General features: G+C 43.7%; 1 protein-coding gene across 2 annotated transcripts in view; it reads left to right on the top strand.

Annotated features, from left to right (window-relative positions):
• The window catches only part of ap3b1a (adaptor related protein complex 3 subunit beta 1a), a 72,089-nt gene extending 51,673 nt beyond the window's left edge, over window positions 1–20,416 (top strand). The window contains exons 23-27 of one of the 2 annotated variants that reach the window (XM_069673073.1): window positions 1,335–1,563; window positions 5,333–5,417; window positions 5,973–6,070; window positions 8,277–8,415; window positions 19,569–20,415. In XM_069673073.1, coding sequence (XP_069529174.1) covers window positions 1,335–1,563; window positions 5,333–5,417; window positions 5,973–6,070; window positions 8,277–8,415; window positions 19,569–19,722 — 705 coding nt within the window. In that variant the 3' untranslated portion in view covers window positions 19,723–20,415. Of the gene's footprint in view, window positions 1–1,334; window positions 1,564–5,332; window positions 5,418–5,972; window positions 6,071–8,276; window positions 8,416–19,568 lie in introns of both variants that reach the window. The other variant, XM_069673072.1, reaches the window with a different exon arrangement.
• The last annotated feature ends 703 nt before the right edge of the window (window positions 20,417–21,119 follow it).

A 21,119-nucleotide genomic window follows, 5' to 3' on the forward strand; every position in this document is an offset into this window, starting at 1 on the left:
CCTCAGCAACTCAGCTCTGGGAAACAATGTTATGTCTAAGGACAGCATGAAAAACACGACGATGACGTAAAGTGATAATTTTGCAGATTTTCATGTAAATAAATGTCTGACTTTCGTAGAAGAAATCACAAGCGGCGCCCAGTTAGTGACGCGTTTTCATCAGCCAGTAGTGGTTGGTCTGCCAGAGAGGGTAGGCGGAGCTAAGCGGCTGCTTTTCCGCTCTCTGCAAGTGTTGCGAGTAAACAGTAATCTACTATGGCTGAACAAACAAAGAAAAGATGGATGACTACAGATACAACTTCAACAAGAAGTGAAAATCCAAAGAAAAAGAAACAAACTCGACGCTCAGATGAAGCAAACAGTCTGAAAAGGAAAGCGACCGTCAGCCAGGAAAATCAAGAGTTACAACCGGAGCCAACCGTGGATGTCACACATGCAGCACTGTCTGAATATCTGGGAAGTGTGCTCCTGCAAATACTGTTTTTATAGATCTTCGAGGTTACCACTTTAAGAGACTTGTTGATAATTAGAATAACAATAATCCAGCCTGAAACAAAGAATTTAGGACCTATTTTTCTGCATCTTCTCGAGGCAGATTTACCTTATTGTATAGACCGACCCTCCTCGTTTTTCCATTAAAAGCTGCCTCTATCCAAAAAACTGAAAGCCACCAAGTGTGAACATGTTCTTCCGAGTACCAAGATGTAAATCTTTAGGAGAGAAAACATCCTTTCTTTCCTCATCTCTCAAAGGTAATACAATTTCCTGCTCTGAAAAGGTAAAAGCCTCTGTGATAAAGGCCTGCGAGTGGCAGCTTTGGCCCATGCAGGCACTTGTGTTTCCATTCATTAGAGGTTGTTTTTATTCAGCTGGTTCGACCGAGCATCCAGCCCATTTCCATCTAACTGGGCTGATTGAGGACATTTCTTAAATGGCTTCCTCTTTACCCTACAGAGTTAATGAAGGGAGGGTTGGTGGGGAGTTATCAGCCAACCCTTTGGTCCCAGAAGTGCCGCATTCTTCCTGCTGATTGGACACAATAAACCGCATGAATATAGGTTTATGGAAAGAGCGGAGCTTCTTGTATTAATCTGTCCTCTCGTGTGGATGCATTTGTGCTGTAATGTACGAGGCGTCCCTGGATGTCGTGTTGATGTGGAGCGCTTTATGCTTGCATTGACTGTTTTCCTCGTCTTTCTTCTCTGCTTCTGCTCTCAGGCTTTTGTTTCCAGCCGTGCTTAGCTGTTCGAACATCCAGTCCATGCAGTTTATTTCTCTCATAACGAAGAAGTTTGTTGTTGTGAGTTCATCCCTGTCTTCACATGTCCCTCTAGGTCACCACTCCATCTTTCGGTCCTGTGAAAACCTACGAGCTTCTCCACCATATGTCGGGAAAAGGCCTGTCAGCCAAGTACCACTTCCCCAGGCAGCCGTGTTTGTACGAGCCCAGCATGGTGTCAGTGCAGGTCATACTGACCAACGGCTCAGATCACAGCCTGGAGGAGATCCACATAGGAGACAGAAGCCCGGCAGGCCTCAACATCCACTGCTTTAACACCGTTGGTGAGTATAACCCTCCACTGCCAGAGACACAGAGCCGTAGGAGTATGAGGAGCTCTTAGCAAATTCATCTGCTGGTCATACAAGAGGATATTTATCAAGTATATCCAATATTTCACTCTCATTTATGACCTTCTAAGTCCCATGAAACACCAAACAGGTGATGTGACTGTATCCAACGGCTGCTGTATCTTCTTTCTCGGTGCTATAGAGCTCATTTGTTGTTGTCGTCGAATCACACTGCTGCAGTGGCTGATGTGTTCCTTAACTACCGTTAAAGTGTTGATGGTAATTAAGGAACATTTCAAAGCACTGTAGTTTATTTTGACTCATCCGCAGATTCACCGTCCTGCTGCAAGAAACTAGATTGCCAAATGTGGATTAATCCGTTGCTAAAAATAGTCCCCTACATATGCACAGTTTATTCCTACCAGTCGTATTGCAATCATAAGTTGTGTCTCAATTCAGGGGTTGCACCCTTCAAAGGACGCTGTCTACAGAGGACGAGTCATTCGTAGCCTTTGTCGACGCTAAGGCCGAACTTAAATGAGACGGTCTGGTCTACGGAGGATTTCCTGTTTGCGTCACCAAACTCTGCTCCTGTCGCCTAGCAACAGGTAGCTAACTGGCTTACAAACGTCAGGTAACTTAGCCTCTTATTTTACAGATAATTTAAAGTATCAAGGCCCCCTTTCATTTTTTTAACATTTGTATCGCTGCTATTCGATTGAGTTGAAACCAGAAACGTTTACATTTAAAGTGTATTCCTCGGCTGCTTGAGAGTCCGCCATCTGGTTTGAATTGCCGTGCAATGAATCCCAGGATATGTTGGGTCGCGAGGGATGCACTCAATGGATCCTTCATGGCCCGGGAAAAGAATGACGCATTTTTGGCCGCGTTTGAAGGAGCCTTTGAAATGGGAAAGCCTTCGACGCGCCGCTGTGACGCAATCTGCCTTCGAATACGTCCTTCAAAGGATGAAGCCTCTGGATTGGGACACAGCTATCGGTCAAAATAAACCATTTGTCTTCATATGTTGCAGCCTAACGTCTAGTCCTTCTCACAAGATAGTTTCCTTGTTATCAGCAGTAATTCAAAAGCTCTTTTTTTCTACCCCCTTCTGATGTTACCACTGAGCTCTACTTTAATCTAACCCTGTAGAAAACATTATTTAGAATCTTTATTTTGAACATTTATTAGTAGTTATACTTTAATTTGAGCCTTAAAGGGCCAGTTTGCTGATTTTCAGCCTCAGTCCTATCATGCTATTAAAGGGAGCTAACGCCATTATGGTAGGAAAAAAAATGCACTTTGGCTCTGTGCCTTTGGAGGACGCTATCTGCTTCTCCAATGGGCCCTGGAGAGGGAGCGCGCTAAACTACACTTCCTCAATCTCGAACGCCCGCCTCCGATGTCATGTCTCGCTCAAAATCGTCAGGTTTGAAATGTAGACTGCAGACCTGAAGATTTTCAGACGATCCACCGGTATATTCTCGTCCTATTTCAGATTCTGTACCGCTCTGAGCCGTTGCCTGCAGCGATCAATGTCCTTGACAGGGAGGGGCGCAGTGCACGCTGGGTGTTGTAGGAATGTAGAATGGGCGAAGTTACAAGCTGTTTGTACAACTTTCTCCACAGCTATGGCGCCAATTTCAAATATTATTGCTTCTATCGATTACAGAGAACACCAGCTTTGCCTGACAGCGGCTTCTTCCAAGGGCGAATTGCTCCTTTAACCAAAGTGTGATGTTTAATGTTATCATACTATAATGCAATTATATCTTAATGTAATTATTAGAGCTCATTGTCATTTACTTCCCATGCAAATACAAAAACAGTTAAAATGTTCTACGTTCCACAAACTCACACAATTGTTCAGTATGTTGCCCTCTGCAATGTAAAAACCCCAGGTATGGTTCTGCAGCTCTACCTATGACATGATTGTGTTTTATACGGATATTAAATGATCATTACGTTATCAGAAACCTGCTATCAGCTCAGCAAATAGCCCGGTCCCATTCCCCAACATGAAACCAGCCGATATCACTCCAGCTAATCCCTGTTCATGAGTATCGATCAGGACAAACAAACATGCACCATCTCCATATTTCAGCACGTATGATCGCTACACTACAGTCATATGAGACTGAGAGCGGAGGTCCCTCTAGATCTTCCTTCTCATGCACACACACACACACACACACACACACACACAGAGCTGGTGTGCGGTGGAGCATGTTAAAACTGTCAATTGCAGCGGATTGATTGGGCATTGAAGGAACTCAAGCAGCCAAACAGTGGGTAATTTGGATCGATCGAGCCCGGCCACTGTGAGCGGGTGGCTGGAGTCGGTTTGGAGAAGTTGCAGAGGATGAAAACAGACAAAGCTTTATGTGAGGCTGTTTCTCGATGTGTTCGTTAAAGGAAAATACACAACAGGGTTTGGACTGGATGAGGAGTACTGCACGATGCCTCTGCAAGGTGCAAAACTTGACAATGCTGCAGAACAGCGGTCAGACCGATAATTTATCGGCATAAAATGACACATTATTTGTGATTGCTAAACGGCTAAATTAATTAACAACTTTCTTGTTAACGAACTGGAAACACCTCATTTTTTTCTAGCTCATCTTCAGCCTTTCATAATTCATACACCTATAAAAAAAAGCTTAATCCCGGTTTATAGCAGCAATAGTTTTATTTATTTGTGGTTGCTGTCGTTTCTATAAGAAATATAAACAGTTTGCTCACAAAAGTAAGTAATTAACTAGCTTTTAGTAGCAATGGCAGTCTTGGACGTAGCATAGTAGCAACGTAATAATAGCAGCATTATGATAAACAAACATTTTGACTCAGCTGAAACAAAGTAGTAGAATAAAATAGAAAAAGCCTTGTTGAAATTAGAAGCAACTTCAGCTCGTAGTCTAAATTGTGGCTGTATCTTATATGATCGAATCATTGAATGAGGCGGAGGTATGTAGACTCAAATCTGGAGTTATATCCGTTCCTTGTTACCCTCTGTAGAGTAAATGTTTTCAGTCTGTACACACAGAGAAACAAATTCCTCACTAGGCATAAAGAGACGAAAACAGAGGTAAAAAGCAGGAACTGCCTGTGAGTGCTGCATGTGTTAGAGTCCATGATGGCTCTGTTTTCAGATGTTTCCTCTGGAGTCTCCTCCTCTCTTCTCTCGTCTGTGGAAAGAGTCATACAGTCAAACATCCCCGCTGCTCCACAGGGAGAAACACAGGCCGGCTGGAGGGAGCGTGGACGATGTTTCTGTCTGTCTGTGTTCCTCTCATCCTTAACCTCCCCCCTCCTCCTCCTCCTCCTCCTCTTCTCTCATCCAGCTGTCCTCCTCAGCATTTTTACTTACCTCTCTGTCTCGCTCACATTTCTCCCGCTCTGTCTCCCCCCCTCCTCCTCACCCCGTCTCTCTTGATGCTGATGCTCTCTATGACAAGCCTGTTGTTTTGGAAATATGCTAGTCCTTCACGTGTTTTTTTCCCCCCTCTCCCCGAGGCTAGAGGTGTGGGGGAATGAGATTGAAGGATAGATTTCTCACACACGGTGGCCTTGCTTTGCCAAGTAGAAAACACAAGTGGTGTGGATGCCTGTCTGTTCCACTCTGCTGCTGCCCCCCTCCTCCTCCTCCTCCTCCTCCTCCTCGTCTCTCCCTTTGCTCCATCCTTCCTCACGCTGCACACTGTGCCCTTGTCACTCACTCTTCCTTTTCTCCTCTCGTCTTTCCTCCCCTCTCTCCCCCTCTCAGAGCGGCTGGAGCAAGAGGCCTCGGTGACAGTTTCCATGGGTATTGACTTCAGCGACTCGACGCAAGCAGCCAACTTCCAGTTGTGGTAAGACAAGCTGACACCCACTCATATCAAGTCAGGCGTGTTTTTCCTTCACTTGTACATCTTTTTCTCTACCCTGTGCCTCCGGATTCCTCCTCCTCCTCTTCATCTCCTCTTACATCTTTCCCTCTCTCATTTGTTCTTTGTTAATTCTCCTTTTCCTGCCCCGCTCTGTGCCAGCGCTCCCAGGTGAGACATCAGCCACCATTGATCCCTGGTTCGCTGGGATAACAATTATTCCTCCAGTAATCAGCCGCGGCCCAAATCAACCTGCTTGAATGCCATTGGCACTGCTGCTCAGCTGATCAATACCCTGATCAGAAAATCTGTTCAGGATGGGGGAATCAATCGAGCCCAAAATGCCATTCACAGAGCGCGGTTTGGAGGCAATAACATGAGAAACATTTAATACACAAAGTGCACAAAACACCTGAGTCATCATCTGCTCCTTCTCATTTTTCTGTCCCAAATCCTAATTTAAAAGATTCCTTATTAACTCTACACGTTAGACATCCTGTGAATAAGTCACTACTATTTATTGTTGTGTTCCCTCCTCAGCACAAAGGAGGATCAGTTCAGTGTGTCCATCCAGCCGGCTGTGGGAGAGCTGCTAATGCCCAGCAGCATGAACGAGCAGGACTTCTGCAAAGAGCAAGGTGAGTCCAATTTGCATGAGTTTTAAAGGTTGAGGACCTGTGCCGACTAATGCCGTTAGTCCCGGCACTTACTGTTGCTAGGTTACGAAAGTTGTCTGGCAGCACTTCCGCTTCCCTTGGTGGTGACTGTTACGCCTGGTTGCTTAATATTTGATTTTATTGACGTCAGCAGCAGCTCTACACCTGGAAATTTTACCCTCAGTTTTACCCTCCTCCGCCATTGTTGTTGACAAAGTTGATGTTGGAAGTCCCGCCCCTTTTTGATTTTGATTGGTCAGCGAGGGAGAAGTGTCGAGCGCGCCGTGTTCCAAAAGTTGAACTATTTTCTTTCTTAAAATAAAGGTGAAACCACTGCCAGTCACAGGAAGTGATTAAACCACGGACTGTATAAAAAGATGGCCGACATGACAGCTCCCTGAAAGTGAAGCCAAACCCTCTCTATCGCCCCCTGCTGACTGGTTGCAGTATAGGCCATAAAGCCCGCCTCCTCCATGTTAACAGATGGGACATGAGTCAAACTGTAAAATCAGATTACACGTCAAATACATTTTTCTCAAACATGGTTTCTGTTATATAGTTAGCTCTTATCATGCTGATTTATGTTAAGTTTATTTTTAATTAGTTGATGCTATAAAAAAGGGGGTGTGACCTCATGATTGACAGCTCTGTTGACAAATCAGGCTCCTGTAGCGTTCTGTTCCCGAGTAGCAGAGTAGAGGAGGAACGGTGAGAGGAGACGTAACTAACACAAACACTACAGTCATTGAACAGTGTGTTTTGGTTCGCGTGTGGCTACAGCAGCTCCATCCGCCGAGCTCTCCTGCGCAGCTCCGGCTCCAAATGACGTCACCATCGCAAGACGGCAGCGCCTGTCACAGGGGTATTTTTCTCTTCAATGGAGACACGTCGTCCATCTTTATACACAGTCATTGGATAAAACTGTAAAAGGAGTGCAACAAAACGTATGATAATGGGCATACATCACATTTTGGCTCCTACAGTGTTTATTAAAGAAACATGCTCCATGAGCGGCTTGTTTATGTGACGTTGGACTAAAGGAAAACCCACCCAGCGATTAAACACCCTCAGAGACAAAACAAGAGTCAGATCCAGCCTTACTTTCCTGTTACTTATCGGCCACATGGACACCAATAATGACACGTCTGCTACTGGGCTGATAAATGTGCTTAATCTAGTTTTTTGACAACAATGGAGGCCCATGAAGCAGAGAAGAGAGAAACATCAGGCTGTTGATAAACTGAAAATACTAAGTAGGAAGTATTGTTGTTTTGTTCTTGACTTGAAACAGACGTTTTCTTGAGGTGTTCAAATTGTTACAAAGTCAGTTGCTACTATCTTAAATGTTGTGCAAACAATGAATTGTAGTTTTTTGGACAAAAGAGTTTTAATCCTGATTTTTTTCCTGCGTTCTTTGTCGTATTTCTAAATTGTGTTTTAATGACTCAAAACCCTGATAAACATTTGTTCACCTTTGTCATTAGGGCTAAATGCTCGCCTTTTATCAAGCACTTAATGGTGTGTCCTGCACAAACACACACACACACACCTGTAGCGCTTCACGCTGAGGCAGCTATTGAGAGCTGAGAGCGTCCTCGTGCCTTCGCCGTCAGCGTGCTCTTAAGTGCTGCTTAATGCTGCTTCTGCATTAATTAATGTCTGAGCTCCACTGAATGCAGCAGCACTCAGAAGAGAAATAACAAGTTGCTTTTCTCTCTCTAGCAAATGACTGCTTTATAGTTATTGAATGAAGTTAATTCATGCTTTCAGTTAACAGGTTTTCATTATATTTGCCTTTAAGACTCTTTTATTTCCGACTAACTTGTGCATATTTATCTCCATTCTTTCAAATCCCCGCTCATTACTAAGTGCACATAAACCGGTCATTTGGAGTCTTTCCTGCAGCTCTGTTTGCATTTTTAAAGAGACGAAAAAGGCACTTGTTTATTGTCTAGATTCCCTCTTTTAAGTAATGTATTTATCCTGTTGTTTTGTCAGTGTCAGTCCCAAAACCAGGTCCTAGAATACTCTGTATACATCCAGATTAATGGACATTTTAGATGTGTATAGTGACATAAACATGCTGCTTTGTTTTAAGTTTAAACTCGACAACTGCGCTGAATTTATTTCTGTAACAGGACTAAGCTTCTGTTTGTGTTGTTCCTTGTTCTGTCCCCTCTCCTCTCAGGTAAGCTCCTGGGCATGAACGAGACCTCAGCAACCATCACTTTGGCGACAGCGAACTCCTCCAGCCAGGTCATCAACAAGCACGTCCTGTCTGTGGCCAACGTAGGGGTGATTTCATCCGGCCAGAACAGCCTCCACAGGTGAGACATTTTGACACTGATGCTACATAGACAAATATAAGGGTTCTTTTTCATCTTCTTCAGAGACCTTTGTTCTTTATCTTTTCATTTGAGAATCTTTCATGTGTAATTATAAGCCAGCCAAAGACTATGAGACTTTTGACAAAGTATTTCACACTACGTGACACGTGTTAGCAGTTTCTTGTCAGCTGTTGGAAAGTTACACCCTATGTCCTCTCTCCAAGTGCGACTCATCATTTTAGATCAAATCCTCTGTTTGTAAGGATCCGACTCCCTAGAAAAAAAAGATCTATCTCGAGGGATACTTTCTGTTACTCTGTCAGACACTTTGAATAATCTGATTACTGGCAAAAAAAAAACACTTTAAAGTTATAATCTCGAAGATCTCATCGGCTATAGTCTGAGACGTTACAGCCTCTGGGGACACCGGTGAACGTGCCGGGCGGTAAGTGATAAACAACCTCCCGTCAAGACTTCCTTTTCCGCGTGCTGCATCGTTACAGAAAGAGAAACCGTGTGATTTTATTAACGGGTCTTACCTTTGCTAAAATTTCAACATCATGATGCAGATTTGTAAGAAGTAAAAATTCAAGCTTTGTCAGGTCTGTTCTCAAGAAGAGAAAAACACTTTTAAAATGCTCGTTTGTTGAACGGAGGTCAGATCGTTCTGATGCATTTGAGGAAGTCGGGAAGTCAAGTTAAATTTTGGATGTAGAACAGATTGTTAGCTGTTAGCATGCAGATGTCTGTTTATAGAGATTAATAAGAAGCTAAATCATCGTCAGATCACGCTGATGGGTCGTTACAGCGGATTACGCTCCGCAAGGACTGTTTTTCCTGCATACGCCGCAGCCTGCAGATACATGATTGGTCAATACTACTCGGACTACAAACATAGTTCAAACAGAAAACTTGCCTTCCCGGAAATCCACGTCCCTGCTAACCCAAACCCTAACCCTACAGGTTCTACATTTCTATGTATCTAAATAGAGATTAGTGGGCCATAGGCTCAATCACCATTGTGCTCCCTCACTCGGTGATAGATAGTGACTTAACAGACATTTATTTACATGAAAATCTTTGAGATTATCACTTTAAGTATCTGTTAAATGTTGCCTTTTTTAAATCAATTAAAATGTCATTTTTAAGGAGAATGTAACGAAGGTAACCTTAAGCTGGTTAATGCAGGACAATAATATACATTGGATAATAAAAAACAAGATGTGTGATGAAGTGAAACCATAAAAATCAGTAGAGAAAGAAAGACGTCACTCAGTTAAAACAAGGAATATTTAAACGCAGAGAATTTCTGCTTCTCTGCAGGTTGTTTGATGGCGTTGTGAAGCAGCGTGGAATCATGGGAGTTGGTGTCTTCATAGTAAAAATAATGCCAATGAAAATCTACCCTTGTTTTCCCCCCCTTCTTGTCCGTCTATGTCACCAAAGTCGTCCCTCGTAAAGCCCAGTGCACAATGGGGACAGAATCTTACTCTGACAAGTCCATACCTTGTGTTTATGTCTTCTGTCTGAGAGTGAGGGAGTGAACGTGCCTGTTGTTTTGTATTTTACATGATAAGTTAAAAAGTGTGTCTCATGTAGCGACAGTGTCTGTGTGTCCCCTGCAGCCTCACACACACACACACATGCCAGGGGAATGCCCTGAGAAGCCTGGCTGTGTAATTGGTGTACACAGAGTGTGCTAATGAGCTTCCTCCTCTGTCACGCACACCCGAACACCTGATAGATAATTACACCTCCCTCTCTCCCTCTGTTTCCTGCTCTGTCTCTCTTTCCCGTCATCTCTGCTCCCCCCCCCCCCATCTGTCTCTCCCTCCACACCGCTGTCTCTCTTTCACTTCCTCTTTGTCTCTCGCTCCATCCCTCTGCGCCACGCTCCGTCCTCCTCCCGCTCGTCTCCGTCCGTCCGTCTTTTTGCTCCGTCTTCTCGTCTCCGAATGATTTTATGTTGTAGTTTTTAGGATGCGATAAGAGTAAGAATGGAGGAGACGGTGGATCAGTAAGGGACAGTCGGAGCAGCACAAGGGCACCGCGAGCTGAGAGAGTGAGTGGAAATCAATGTGAGCCAGTGGGAGAGGCCTCAGCCAATAAGCCCATACTTCATTCAGAATAACCGATAGCTCAGATGAGTCCATGCTATCAATCTCTCTCCTGCTTCTGTGACGGCTACAGAGGAAGATGTTGAACCTCAGCCTTTTTAATTAAGACACTATTTTCTGCTGTTGTCCTCGTGCGGACAGGTTCTTCTTTATATTGTAAGAAATCTTCGGTCCTCTCCTCCTCGAACGTAACTGGCAGATTTCACCACCCTGCCTTTGAGGCGTTGTCACAAAGAAAGCAGGATACTGTTTGTGTTTCATTCTCTCAAGATGGTTCCTCTTAATGTGTCCTGGTTTGGATTTTGTGCCAAGTATTAGCTTAAAGGGCCAGTTCGCCGATTTTCAGCCTCAGTCCTATCATGCTATCATGGCGAGCTAATGCCAGTATGGTAGATAAAAATACAATGCCACTCTGTGCCTTTGGAGGACGCTATCTGCTTCTCCGATGGGCCCTGGATAACCTCCACCAGACTACATAAAGCGCGTCATCTGGCGGAGGCCAGGGAGCTCGCTAAACTACACTTCCTCAATCTCGGACGCCCGCCTCCGATGTCATGTCTCGTTCAAAATCGTCAGGTTTGAAATGTAGACTGCAGACCTGAAGAGTTTTTAGACGATCCACCGGTATATTCTCATTGTATTTCAGTTTCTGTCCCGCTCTGAGCCGTTGTCTGCAGTGAAACTGTAGTATTTCACTCCAGCGTCTCTCGCTGCACCGTTCCTTTCAGAGGGAGGGGCGCAATGCATGCTGGGTGTTGTAGGAATGTAGAATGGGCGAAACCACGAGCTGTTTGTACAACTTTCTCCACAGCTATGGAGCCAATTTAAAATATTATTGCTTCTATCGATTGCAGAGAACACCAGCTTTGACTGACAGCGGCTTCTTCCATTGCTCCTTTAATAATTAGTTCACTGATATGAAGATTATATGCAACAGTTTTTACTATCAGTTAATAATTTTAGTCTTTTAAAGGCAAAAAAACTAAAATCACACATGAACTGAATTTGTAAAAGGTGAACATTTGGGGGTTTTCTTTCTACTTTTCATGACTATTAAGTAAATATGTTTTGGTTTGTGACATCCTCCGAACCCATCGGCTCTACATACAGTGACGGCGAACATTTCAGGCATTCCGGTTTAGCCAGCATTTAGCGTTAAGCGACTTCCAGCCAAGACTCCCTTTTCTGTACGCTGCATTGCTTACAGTCCAGTTAGCAGCTTGAGAAGCGACTGTGTGGTCAGATCAAAATTGAGTATATGACCAGATATGTTTGTAAAATAAACGACGTAATTTCTTGGTCCATCACATCCCCCAGAGGAGCGCCCGTTCATCTGTTTGTGAGTCTCAGTCTCACTGTAAACAGTAAGTCACACAGAGGCTGCACTCTGGCTTACTTCAGCGGGATGAAGCCCAAACAGAAACACATTTTCTTTTGATCGACTTTAATTAACGGCTCTTCAGTTTGCAGAAATAACAACATCATGATGCAGATTAGGAACAAGTCAACATGAGGCTCTGTCAGGTCTGTCCTCAAGAGTTTGTTGAACGGAGGTCGGATCCATCATTTCTGGTACATTCGAGGAAGTCGGGAAATCTAAATGCTGAACGGTTTTGGCGTCGCAGCGTTAAGGGAATTTGTCTCAAGTTGAATTTTAGATCTAGAACAGATTGTTAGCTGTTAGCATGCAGACGTCTGTTTATAGAGATTAATAAGAAGATAAATCATCGTTTTTTCCTGCATACTCTGAAGATTGCTGATACATGTTTGGTTAATACTACTCCAACCACACTTCCTGTACTAGAATCTGGTCGTGCGACTAATAGGGATCAGTCAAAACAAGACCTAAACATCAAGTTGGCCTTTTTTCATCTATTTAAGATCAAACACATCCGTTATTAAATATGAGTTGAGCTAGGGTTGGGACAATATGAAAGCAACGTTTGTAAACAGATTCTTTTTCCAAGTGAAAGACAACTTCACATCCTGTACTAACTGCACTGCAAGGTTTTATTTACACCACGTTCAACCTGCCCTGCATCCAGACTGTTGTCGTCTTATCTCAGAGAACAAGAGTCGTGTTATAATAAGGGCTGCAAAAAGAGATATTATATTATTATTATTAGATTATTAGATTTGAATTATTGATTTATCTGATGATTTCTTTTGCAATTAATCATCAAAAAACTGTGAGAAATTCCCACCACAAGATTTCAGATTTAAATATTTAAATGTACAAACAAGAAAAATTATCAACACAATCATTCAAATTCAAACAACTTTATTATTCCCTTTTAGGGGCAACTGATTTGGAGCAGCTTGTACAAAACACAGCGACGTACTGACAACAATAAATCAAACATGAGAGCTATAAATATTAAATAAGATCTAAGATGAATACTGATATTAAGTAGACTGATTAATAAATAGACAAACTGGATAAAACCATGAAACAATGAAAGAATCAGTCTTCATAAAAGGATAAAAAGATGGAAGGAATATAAAAACCTAAGGAGCATTTAGCAAATGAATTGCAGAACGAAAAACAGTTTTACAAGCAGGTAAAACAGAACGACGTCCTGATGGAAACAGAGAAAATATCACTTAAAAGAACCTGTGCAGAAGAAGCTAAAACACCCGCAGCCTACTGTAGGATCTGCTGGTTACAAAAGATCTTTTAACAATGTTGGTCAGATTGTTTCTGTCTTTACTGTGAGGCTGTGAAACCAGGCGGTAAAAGAACAACAAAGACGACTCTTAATAGAAGAGGATTACAGGACTGACTGAGGAGGCGTTTGGTTTCCTTTAAAGGTGAATTCTCTGTCGCCCCGTCTTCACAGTCGCCTCGGTGTTCACGTCAAATTTAAGGTGATCGTCGAAGGAAGTCAACAAGTATTTTTATTATGTTGCACATTTTTATAATAAATGTTGCGCTCCTGAGAAGATGCAAAGCAGAAAGCATCATATTTGCAGAAATCAGAGAAGTCAGTTGTTAAATGTCGGTCGACTGAATACTCTGAATAAAAAGCACACACACACGCGCAGCTGAGTGATCGATCTGATCGGATACACCCACTGAGAGCTTATTGTGGAGGTCACTCTGCATTAGATGTGATGTGAGAGGTGACCTCCATCCAGAACCCCCTCTTCTTCTCCTCCGTTCCCCCCAGAGAGAGGATCCTGTAATCCGGGGAGGATCACACGGAGTATCTTCCCTCTGGAGGAGAGACACTTTGGGTTTATTGTCGTAGTAATGGACGGGATTTGCATATGAATGAAGCCTGCAGCTTTAAACTGACCTCTGGCATTTTGTGTTGCAGCTTTAAGTTAACACAGGTTCTGTTTGACAGCAGCTTGCCTCTTCCCCTCTGCATCCCTGCATTTCCCCTGTTTATCAGCAGGGTGCAGCACTGCTTTTCCCAAACATGCGCCGAGGCCGTGCGGAGGGTGGGGGGGTGGGGGTGCCATGAAACACAAGAAATTGATTGCTGGAAAGGAGGATGGCAATAAATCAAGCAGGAAAGCAAATGTAGAAAACGCTGTTCTTGTTTATGTCTAAACAGGCGGAATAGAATAAATGTGCTCTATTTTTCAGTCCGTTTGAAAGCAAATTTGATCGAATTCTGCACGCATTGCCAATCTGTCTGCTTAGAGACTAATTCTGCAGGAAAAACTGAGCCCGCTGATTTATAAGCTCTGCTTTCTCTTTACTTTACACTTTGATTTAATTAAATATCACTGAATTCTGCTTCTCCTCTGTGAAGTTGAATTCTTGTTCCTGTTTAAAATCTAATTGACATCATTTATAACCTGACTAATTAACCGCCTGCTCTCTGTTGTAGGTTGCTTTAGCATGGTTTATGATCTATCAGATGTAAACGCTTTAATCGTCCTCCTCGTCTGTTTCCTACCTCGCCTCCTTGCGTCCTTCTGCCCTCCGCGTGCAGCCTGCGGTTCGTCCGTATGCTCGAGCTCTGGAGATGTGTGGAGGGCTCCTGGTTTTAATTGGGGCTAATAGCTCTGGCCATCTGCCTGGTCTGAGCCTGGTCTGCTCTGGCCACGCTGACCACTCAGTTGAAGGACACTCGTCCACTTGTCCACCTGCCCAAAAAGAACCAGGATGGAGGAATAATAATCCAGCAGCAGGAGCCACATGTTTGGCTTCAACTCTTCTGATTTTGGAGAAAACATGAAGCGCTGTTTTCATTTTTTAAACCTGGTGGACGTTAAATTAAAGCCTTCTGAAACCTAAATCAACAACAGCCTTCTAACTCTGTAGTTAAGGTTCTTATGAGCACAATGTTAGCATGTAAAAGTGTTAGAAATTACTATCTTATATTAATACTTAAACTGGGTTTTTATTTTAGAATCAAATCCTGCCGTTCTTTTGAGTCTAAAAAAACTGGTTGCTATGACTTTTATGTCATTGCTGGACGCTGGTGATGTTTCAGACATGCACGCCTCCACTCAAAGCTTACATGCTCTGGACACTGTGTATTATGGTGCATTGAGGTTCATCACTCAGTTTAAAGCCCTCACTCATCACTGTCTGCAGTATGCACGCGTTGGACGGTCTGCCTTGTCCACACGGAGACTAAAACACTGGCGTATTCTTATTTACAAGTCTATTTTAAGTCTGCTTCCCTCGTACCTTCTAACATGCATCAGACAGAAGAGTGCAGGAGCTCACAGGCTTTGGGAGAAAGGTGTTTAACTTTACTTTGAATAGATTAGAAAAAGACCTGAAACTAAAGGAACTGGTCTGATTGGATGCTTTTAAGGTGCTCTTAAGAATAACTTGGAGGCAGGTTCATCTGGCTGTAGATGTTCTGCTTGAGATATTTATGAGTTTGACTGATTTCACTTTTTGTGTCTTTTATTTTATTATAGTCGTGTATCCTGTGTTATGTTTGTGTGTATGGCTGCTCATTGTTGGTCAGAAACTTCGTCAAAAGTCTTGGCCCGGACACTCAGCTTTTTCCATAGTTAAAGTAATAATCTCAAGATTTTCATGTAAATAAATGTCTGTTAAGTCTCTATCTATCGCTGAATGAGGTAACACAATGGTGATTGAGCCTGTGGCTCACTGATGAAAGCCTTTGCATCTGCAGTATTACAGACTGAGTGTCTGTGGCAACTTTCACGGAAAAAATCACAAGTGGCGCCCAGTTAGTGACGCGTTTTCATCAGCCAGCAGTGGTTGGTCTGCCAGAGAGGGTAGGCGGAGCTAAGCGGCTGCTTTTCCGCTCTCTGCAAGTGTTGCGAGTAAACAGTAATCTACTATGGCTGAACAAACAAAGAAAAGATGGATGACTACAGATACAACTTCAACAAGAAGTGAAAATCCAAAGAAGAAGAAACAAACTCGACGCTCAGATGAAGCAAACAGTCTGAAAAGGAAAGCGACCGTCAGCCAGGAAAATCAAGAGTTACAACCGGAGCCAACCGTGGACGTCACACATGCAGCACTGTGTGGATATCTGCGAAGTGTGCTCCCGCAGTTACTGATTATCACCATGGGTGACGCCAAAGAGAAAGAAACTGATATCTTTGAGATTACCACTTTAAATAAAGGTTACATTAAATTAAAATTTAAGTTACCGGTAAACCATCTTGATATTTGTTTGAATTGGGCGTGGTTATGCTCAAACATTTATTATGTAATTACCTTGGAGTCAGCTGCAGGCGTGTCGTGCACGCTCGCTGCTGATGATCTATTTTCGACGGCGGGTGATTTGCATCAGTCAGGGGAGTTTAGTTCAGTAATAATAAAGCACTATCTATCACTACAGAGCCTCTTCTTTAAGCATTGCATTCATAGCTTTGAAGACAAATCGGGGCATCTGAGTGTTCACTAACTACTTACTATGATATGGACAGCAAGGCATTCTGTAACTCATCATTGAGTGACCATTTAAACGAGATATTCTGAATTGTTGTGGCTTCAGCTTCCTCCTCTGATTCTGACTCAGACTAATACATCTCTGATTGTCACATGGGCCGCTGCCGAGTGTAACATGAAGATCAAAACATGATCTTCTCCGTCCACGCGACACGGTCGAAGCTGCAAAATGAGCTGTTTTTTAAGAAGGTTTTCTCCCAGTTGTGAATGTTTATGTTGGATCAGATTATACGATTTAATGCCAAGATGCAGGGGCCTGTTGTACTCGCCGTGGGTTAAGTCCTGCACTCGTAGCCGCAGAATCGTTGTGTCTTCTCCGCATGAGGTTGAATGTAAAGGTGAAGCCCGCTTTGTGTTCACAGTGGCAGGGTGGAGGGGAGGCAGATGGCACACACAGGCTCTCGCACTGAGGAGAATCACAGATAATTGGAGAGCGATGCTTAGCCGCAGCCCTGCCGATCGATGCCAATCCGCCTGCTCTAAGTCCAGGGGTTATGCTTTGCTTTTCTTTCCATACGCTGCAATTAATCCAGTGTTTAGGCCGGTGTGAGAAGAGCACAGGAGAATACCAATGACCCGTTTAGGGCCCCCGCTTGTCCTTTAATCTTCCCCTTCTAGGACCCTAAAATGCACTGATGTTGTGTTAGATGTGGATGTGATGCGGCTCTAACTCCTGCACCTGCACCGCCACAAACAGCCAAGAGAGAATATTCAAAGCTTGGAAATCAACACAATCACAACACGTGAACAAAAGCCCGCGGCGGCGTCTCCTGAGACGGAATGAAAGCGGCCTCGGGGTGGTGTTAACTGGCTGAGTAAATGATAGATTTATATCCTAAATCCATTAGCAAAGCCACAGGGACCACGGAGACACCTCGGGCTGCTGACAGCGGGGGCAGGAGAGCGGCTGGGGGAGCTGGACGGAGACGAACGTTTAATTTATTCATTTATTTTGCATATAAAGGATTATTTTTCACTTCTTAAAAAACAATCAGCTGATAAACTACAATTTATCACAACTCTGCTTTCAGGCTTTTTAACAAGAACGTTTGTACAACTTTCTCCACAGCTATGGCGCCAATTTCAAATATTATCGCTCCTAGCGATGACGGAGAACACCAGCTTTTTCAGGCTCTGCGTGAGGCTACAACAGACCCAGACTCCTTGTAACATCTCCATGTCAAAATCGTTTCAGATTGGCAGGTTTGAGACGTCACAAACCTAAGGAGCGTAATTATATCATCATGTGTAACCTATGGCAACCACTTTGCGATGCGCGAGCCAGCTGTAACCGTCGTCGCAAACTCACTACTGACTGCTAACGTTAACGTTACTACTACTTATTACTACATTTCAAACTAGCTGAGTTTCAACAAGTTGCCACTAAACGGTGGCAGAGACGTGTTTTGGAAATGTGCACAGTGGGCGGAGCCTACGCAGATGCAGGTATTTTTAATGAGGCAGAAGGAGGAGACGCCTGATTTTTACAAGGTTATTAAACGTGGAAAAAACATATCAGACACAATTTATTATTTCAAGCAGAGCATTTTATACGTCTGAAAAATAACTGGAGCTGCTCTTTAACATTTCCTTTAACTGTCACTTTTGTTTTAATCTTCTGTTTCTTCCCTTATTGTACACGCCTGTATGTTAGGTGCAATATAAATTAAGTTGTATTGGTATAAATATTATTAGTTCTTGTAAAGACTGGAGCTAATTACACCCTGAATTCCTACAATTAGTAATGTGTATTAGTGCACCACCCCTGAATGATTAGCAGACGTGAGAGCGGAGCAGCGAGGTTGGTATTTCTGAGAGAAATTAATCCTCTTCCTGAATGTCTCGTGTTTCCTGCTGAAGTGGCTAATATTTTAATTAAGCCTGAGGAGGACTCTCTCTCTCCTCCCTGAGAGCTCGCTGATAAACTCCCTCTCCTCTGTTGATGGTAATTTAGCAGCTCCCCAGAGACGCCCACAGACACACTGGTGTTTGTGAGCCAGGGCTGTTTCATTGTGCATACATGCCCCCCCCCTCCTCCTCCGCCCGTCTTTAACGTGTGCGTGCTAATTGGTGGACGTGCTAGTCGCTCCTGCTGCGCAGCACGCCGTCCCCGTGGCTCTGTGACATCTCCTCCGTCCTGCGGGGGCTCTTCACAGGCTTTAGTCAGGCCTAAGTGGGGCTCTTTGTGGGCTGTTTGTCAGGCCTAAGCGGGCTGCCACGGGGGGTCTTTGTTGCGGGGATGTAGTGCTAAATGGAGGCAGATGGCGGGGAGTTATCCACGTGAGGCTCAGGGATGCAGAGGGGGCTCGGCTCGGCTCTGTCGCCCCTGAAAGAAGGGTCACGCTGGGTCGTAGCCCCTGTCTGCCTCTTGTTAGCGCTCTCAATGGGGACCATGTGTGCCCAGATTTGGCCCCAAGTCTGCAGGGACCGTATCCAAGAAACGGCGCGCTGAGAATTCCCCCGATGGTCCTGAGGGAGCGGGTGGGACGGGGCGTCCAGAGGCTCCCACACCCTCATAGACACCCAGAGTCCATAAAAACAGTTTGACTGGCACGGAGGGCGTGTCTCCCCCCTAATGGCTCTTTAGTCAGCGGGATAATAGACTGTCTGTTACCCTGCTCGCTATATTTCCTGTCACATCGTCTTCCTTCTTTGTCTCACTCACTCATTTAGAGTAATTACAAGGTGTGAGGGATTTTCCTACACGAGGATTTATGGCTTTAGGGGAGAATGTGAGTTAAGTGTGCAGACCTTTGGCAGGGCGACACATCTCTCCCTTTGATTTAGAAGGGTGCTTAATGTTTGTATTAGCGTCACATCCAGGTGTTTTCTGTAAATGAAGCTTGTATTTAAAAATGCAAAGTAGTAACAAACAGTCTGCATCATCTTCATTGTAATGTGTGCAGCAATTACATGCATATTTAACTGCACAACAACTGCCTGCAGAAAGAACAAGGACTACACACCAGGTAGCAAACATGCACGCTCAAAAGTGTCTGTTTTGGGGTTTTTAAAAAGCCTAAATAAATGTGGACGCTCGGTGCAAATGTTGCAAAAGTTAGCATCTGAAAACATTAAACTTTTAAGTGTGCATGTCTTGTGTTTCTGACCCGTACATCCTTCCTCTCCTGCAGGTTTGCCGGGCGGACGGTCAGCAGCGGCGCTCTGGTCTTGGTGTCGCTGGAGCTGAAGGAGTCCTTGTCTGCCCTCCTCACCATCAACACAGAGAAGAGCGTCATGGCGTCCATGTTGCTCCGAGACCTCAAACAAGCCCTGGCCCAGGCATAGAGCCCCCCCCCCCCATCGTCACTCCTCCTCCCTACTTCCTTTAGTAAAGGTAAAGGGGAACACTCCTTTATTAAGGATTTCATGATTTAATTCTGTTGTTGAGGACAAGTGAGCTTGCAGAGAAGGAACTGGAAACACGTGAAGAGCACTCGTGCAGCGGTTCATCTCTTTCCGGTCTCTTCTTCTGCAGGTAATTGTCCTGAACTGCTGAACTTTATGAAAGTCTTAAATAAAGTGTGATCCCTTTTTTAAACACACAGAAGGCATCATAGAAGTGATAAGAACATATGTCCCATACCTCTGAAACATGACACTCTGCCACACTTACAGGCCATTTCTCTGCCTTCACAATAAAATACTCCACTAAAGCGTTAACGTTCGACTGTATCTCGTCGGCCGTAATGTCTGAGCCCTTTTTAGTTCCAACAAATTAATTAAAAACAGGATTTCTGTGCCATTTAAATCCATCCATCTCTTCTCGTCTTGTCCCTGATGTAGTGTCACATTCCAGCCTTTACACTGCCCCTGAACCCCCCCCCGTGTCAAAGTGCCTTCTATGAGAGAAAATAATGTTATTTAGAAAACCAAACATACTTTAGATTTAAATCAAGGTCTTTTTATCTGTATCGCTTCATGCTGAGCAATAAAAAGTGAATTTATTAAAGCAGTATTTATTGTTTTATTTCTTGGTAGTCACATCCCTCCTCGCTGTCCGTGTCTCTCCAACATCTCTGCGGTGATTGATCCTCTTTAGATGATCGTGGCTCAAACACAAAATCGTTAATGATGATCTTTGCTAATTATCAGGCCGAGGCGCGTACCATGTACTCATGACATCATGATTTTGATGAATCTGTCGCTCCACCTGCTCACATATGTTCCTTCCCCATGTTTCCGCCTTTGAACCTGGAGTAGGCAGCGGATCCTGGCCCCCCAACAAAAATATTACTGTCAGATATCTCGTTTCATGACATGAAAACTTCTGTAATTATTCCAAAATATACTTTATATCAATATTAATACAAGGCTACTGAAAAACAACATTTTAATCTCTTCATCATCTTGTTTTCTAAATCATTAAAGATAATAGATGTATATAAGACGCAGTCTGTTTTTGGGGGGTATCCTAGAGGGAAAAATGTCTTCTATAGCTGTTTATTAATAACAATGTGTATACAAGTTATTTCAATTCATTTTCATTTAAAACAAACATAAATTATCGCCTGCCATCTGTTTTTGCCATGTTGAGTTTGCAGTCCTGCTAGCTACCGGTGCAGCCTACGTTAACGTTGATAGTTGTGAGGGTGACAGCTGCACTGGCGATCATGACGGTGCATGGTCTGGGTAAAATACCGTAACACAGTAGCCCTTTTTAGAATAACGAAGTGTCACCGTCA

Source organism: Semicossyphus pulcher, unplaced genomic scaffold (genome assembly GCF_022749685.1).
Source record: "Semicossyphus pulcher isolate SPU_LCO1_2020_fin unplaced genomic scaffold, fSemPul1.0.p SCAF_22, whole genome shotgun sequence".
Lineage (NCBI taxonomy): Eukaryota > Metazoa > Chordata > Actinopteri > Labriformes > Labridae > Semicossyphus > Semicossyphus pulcher.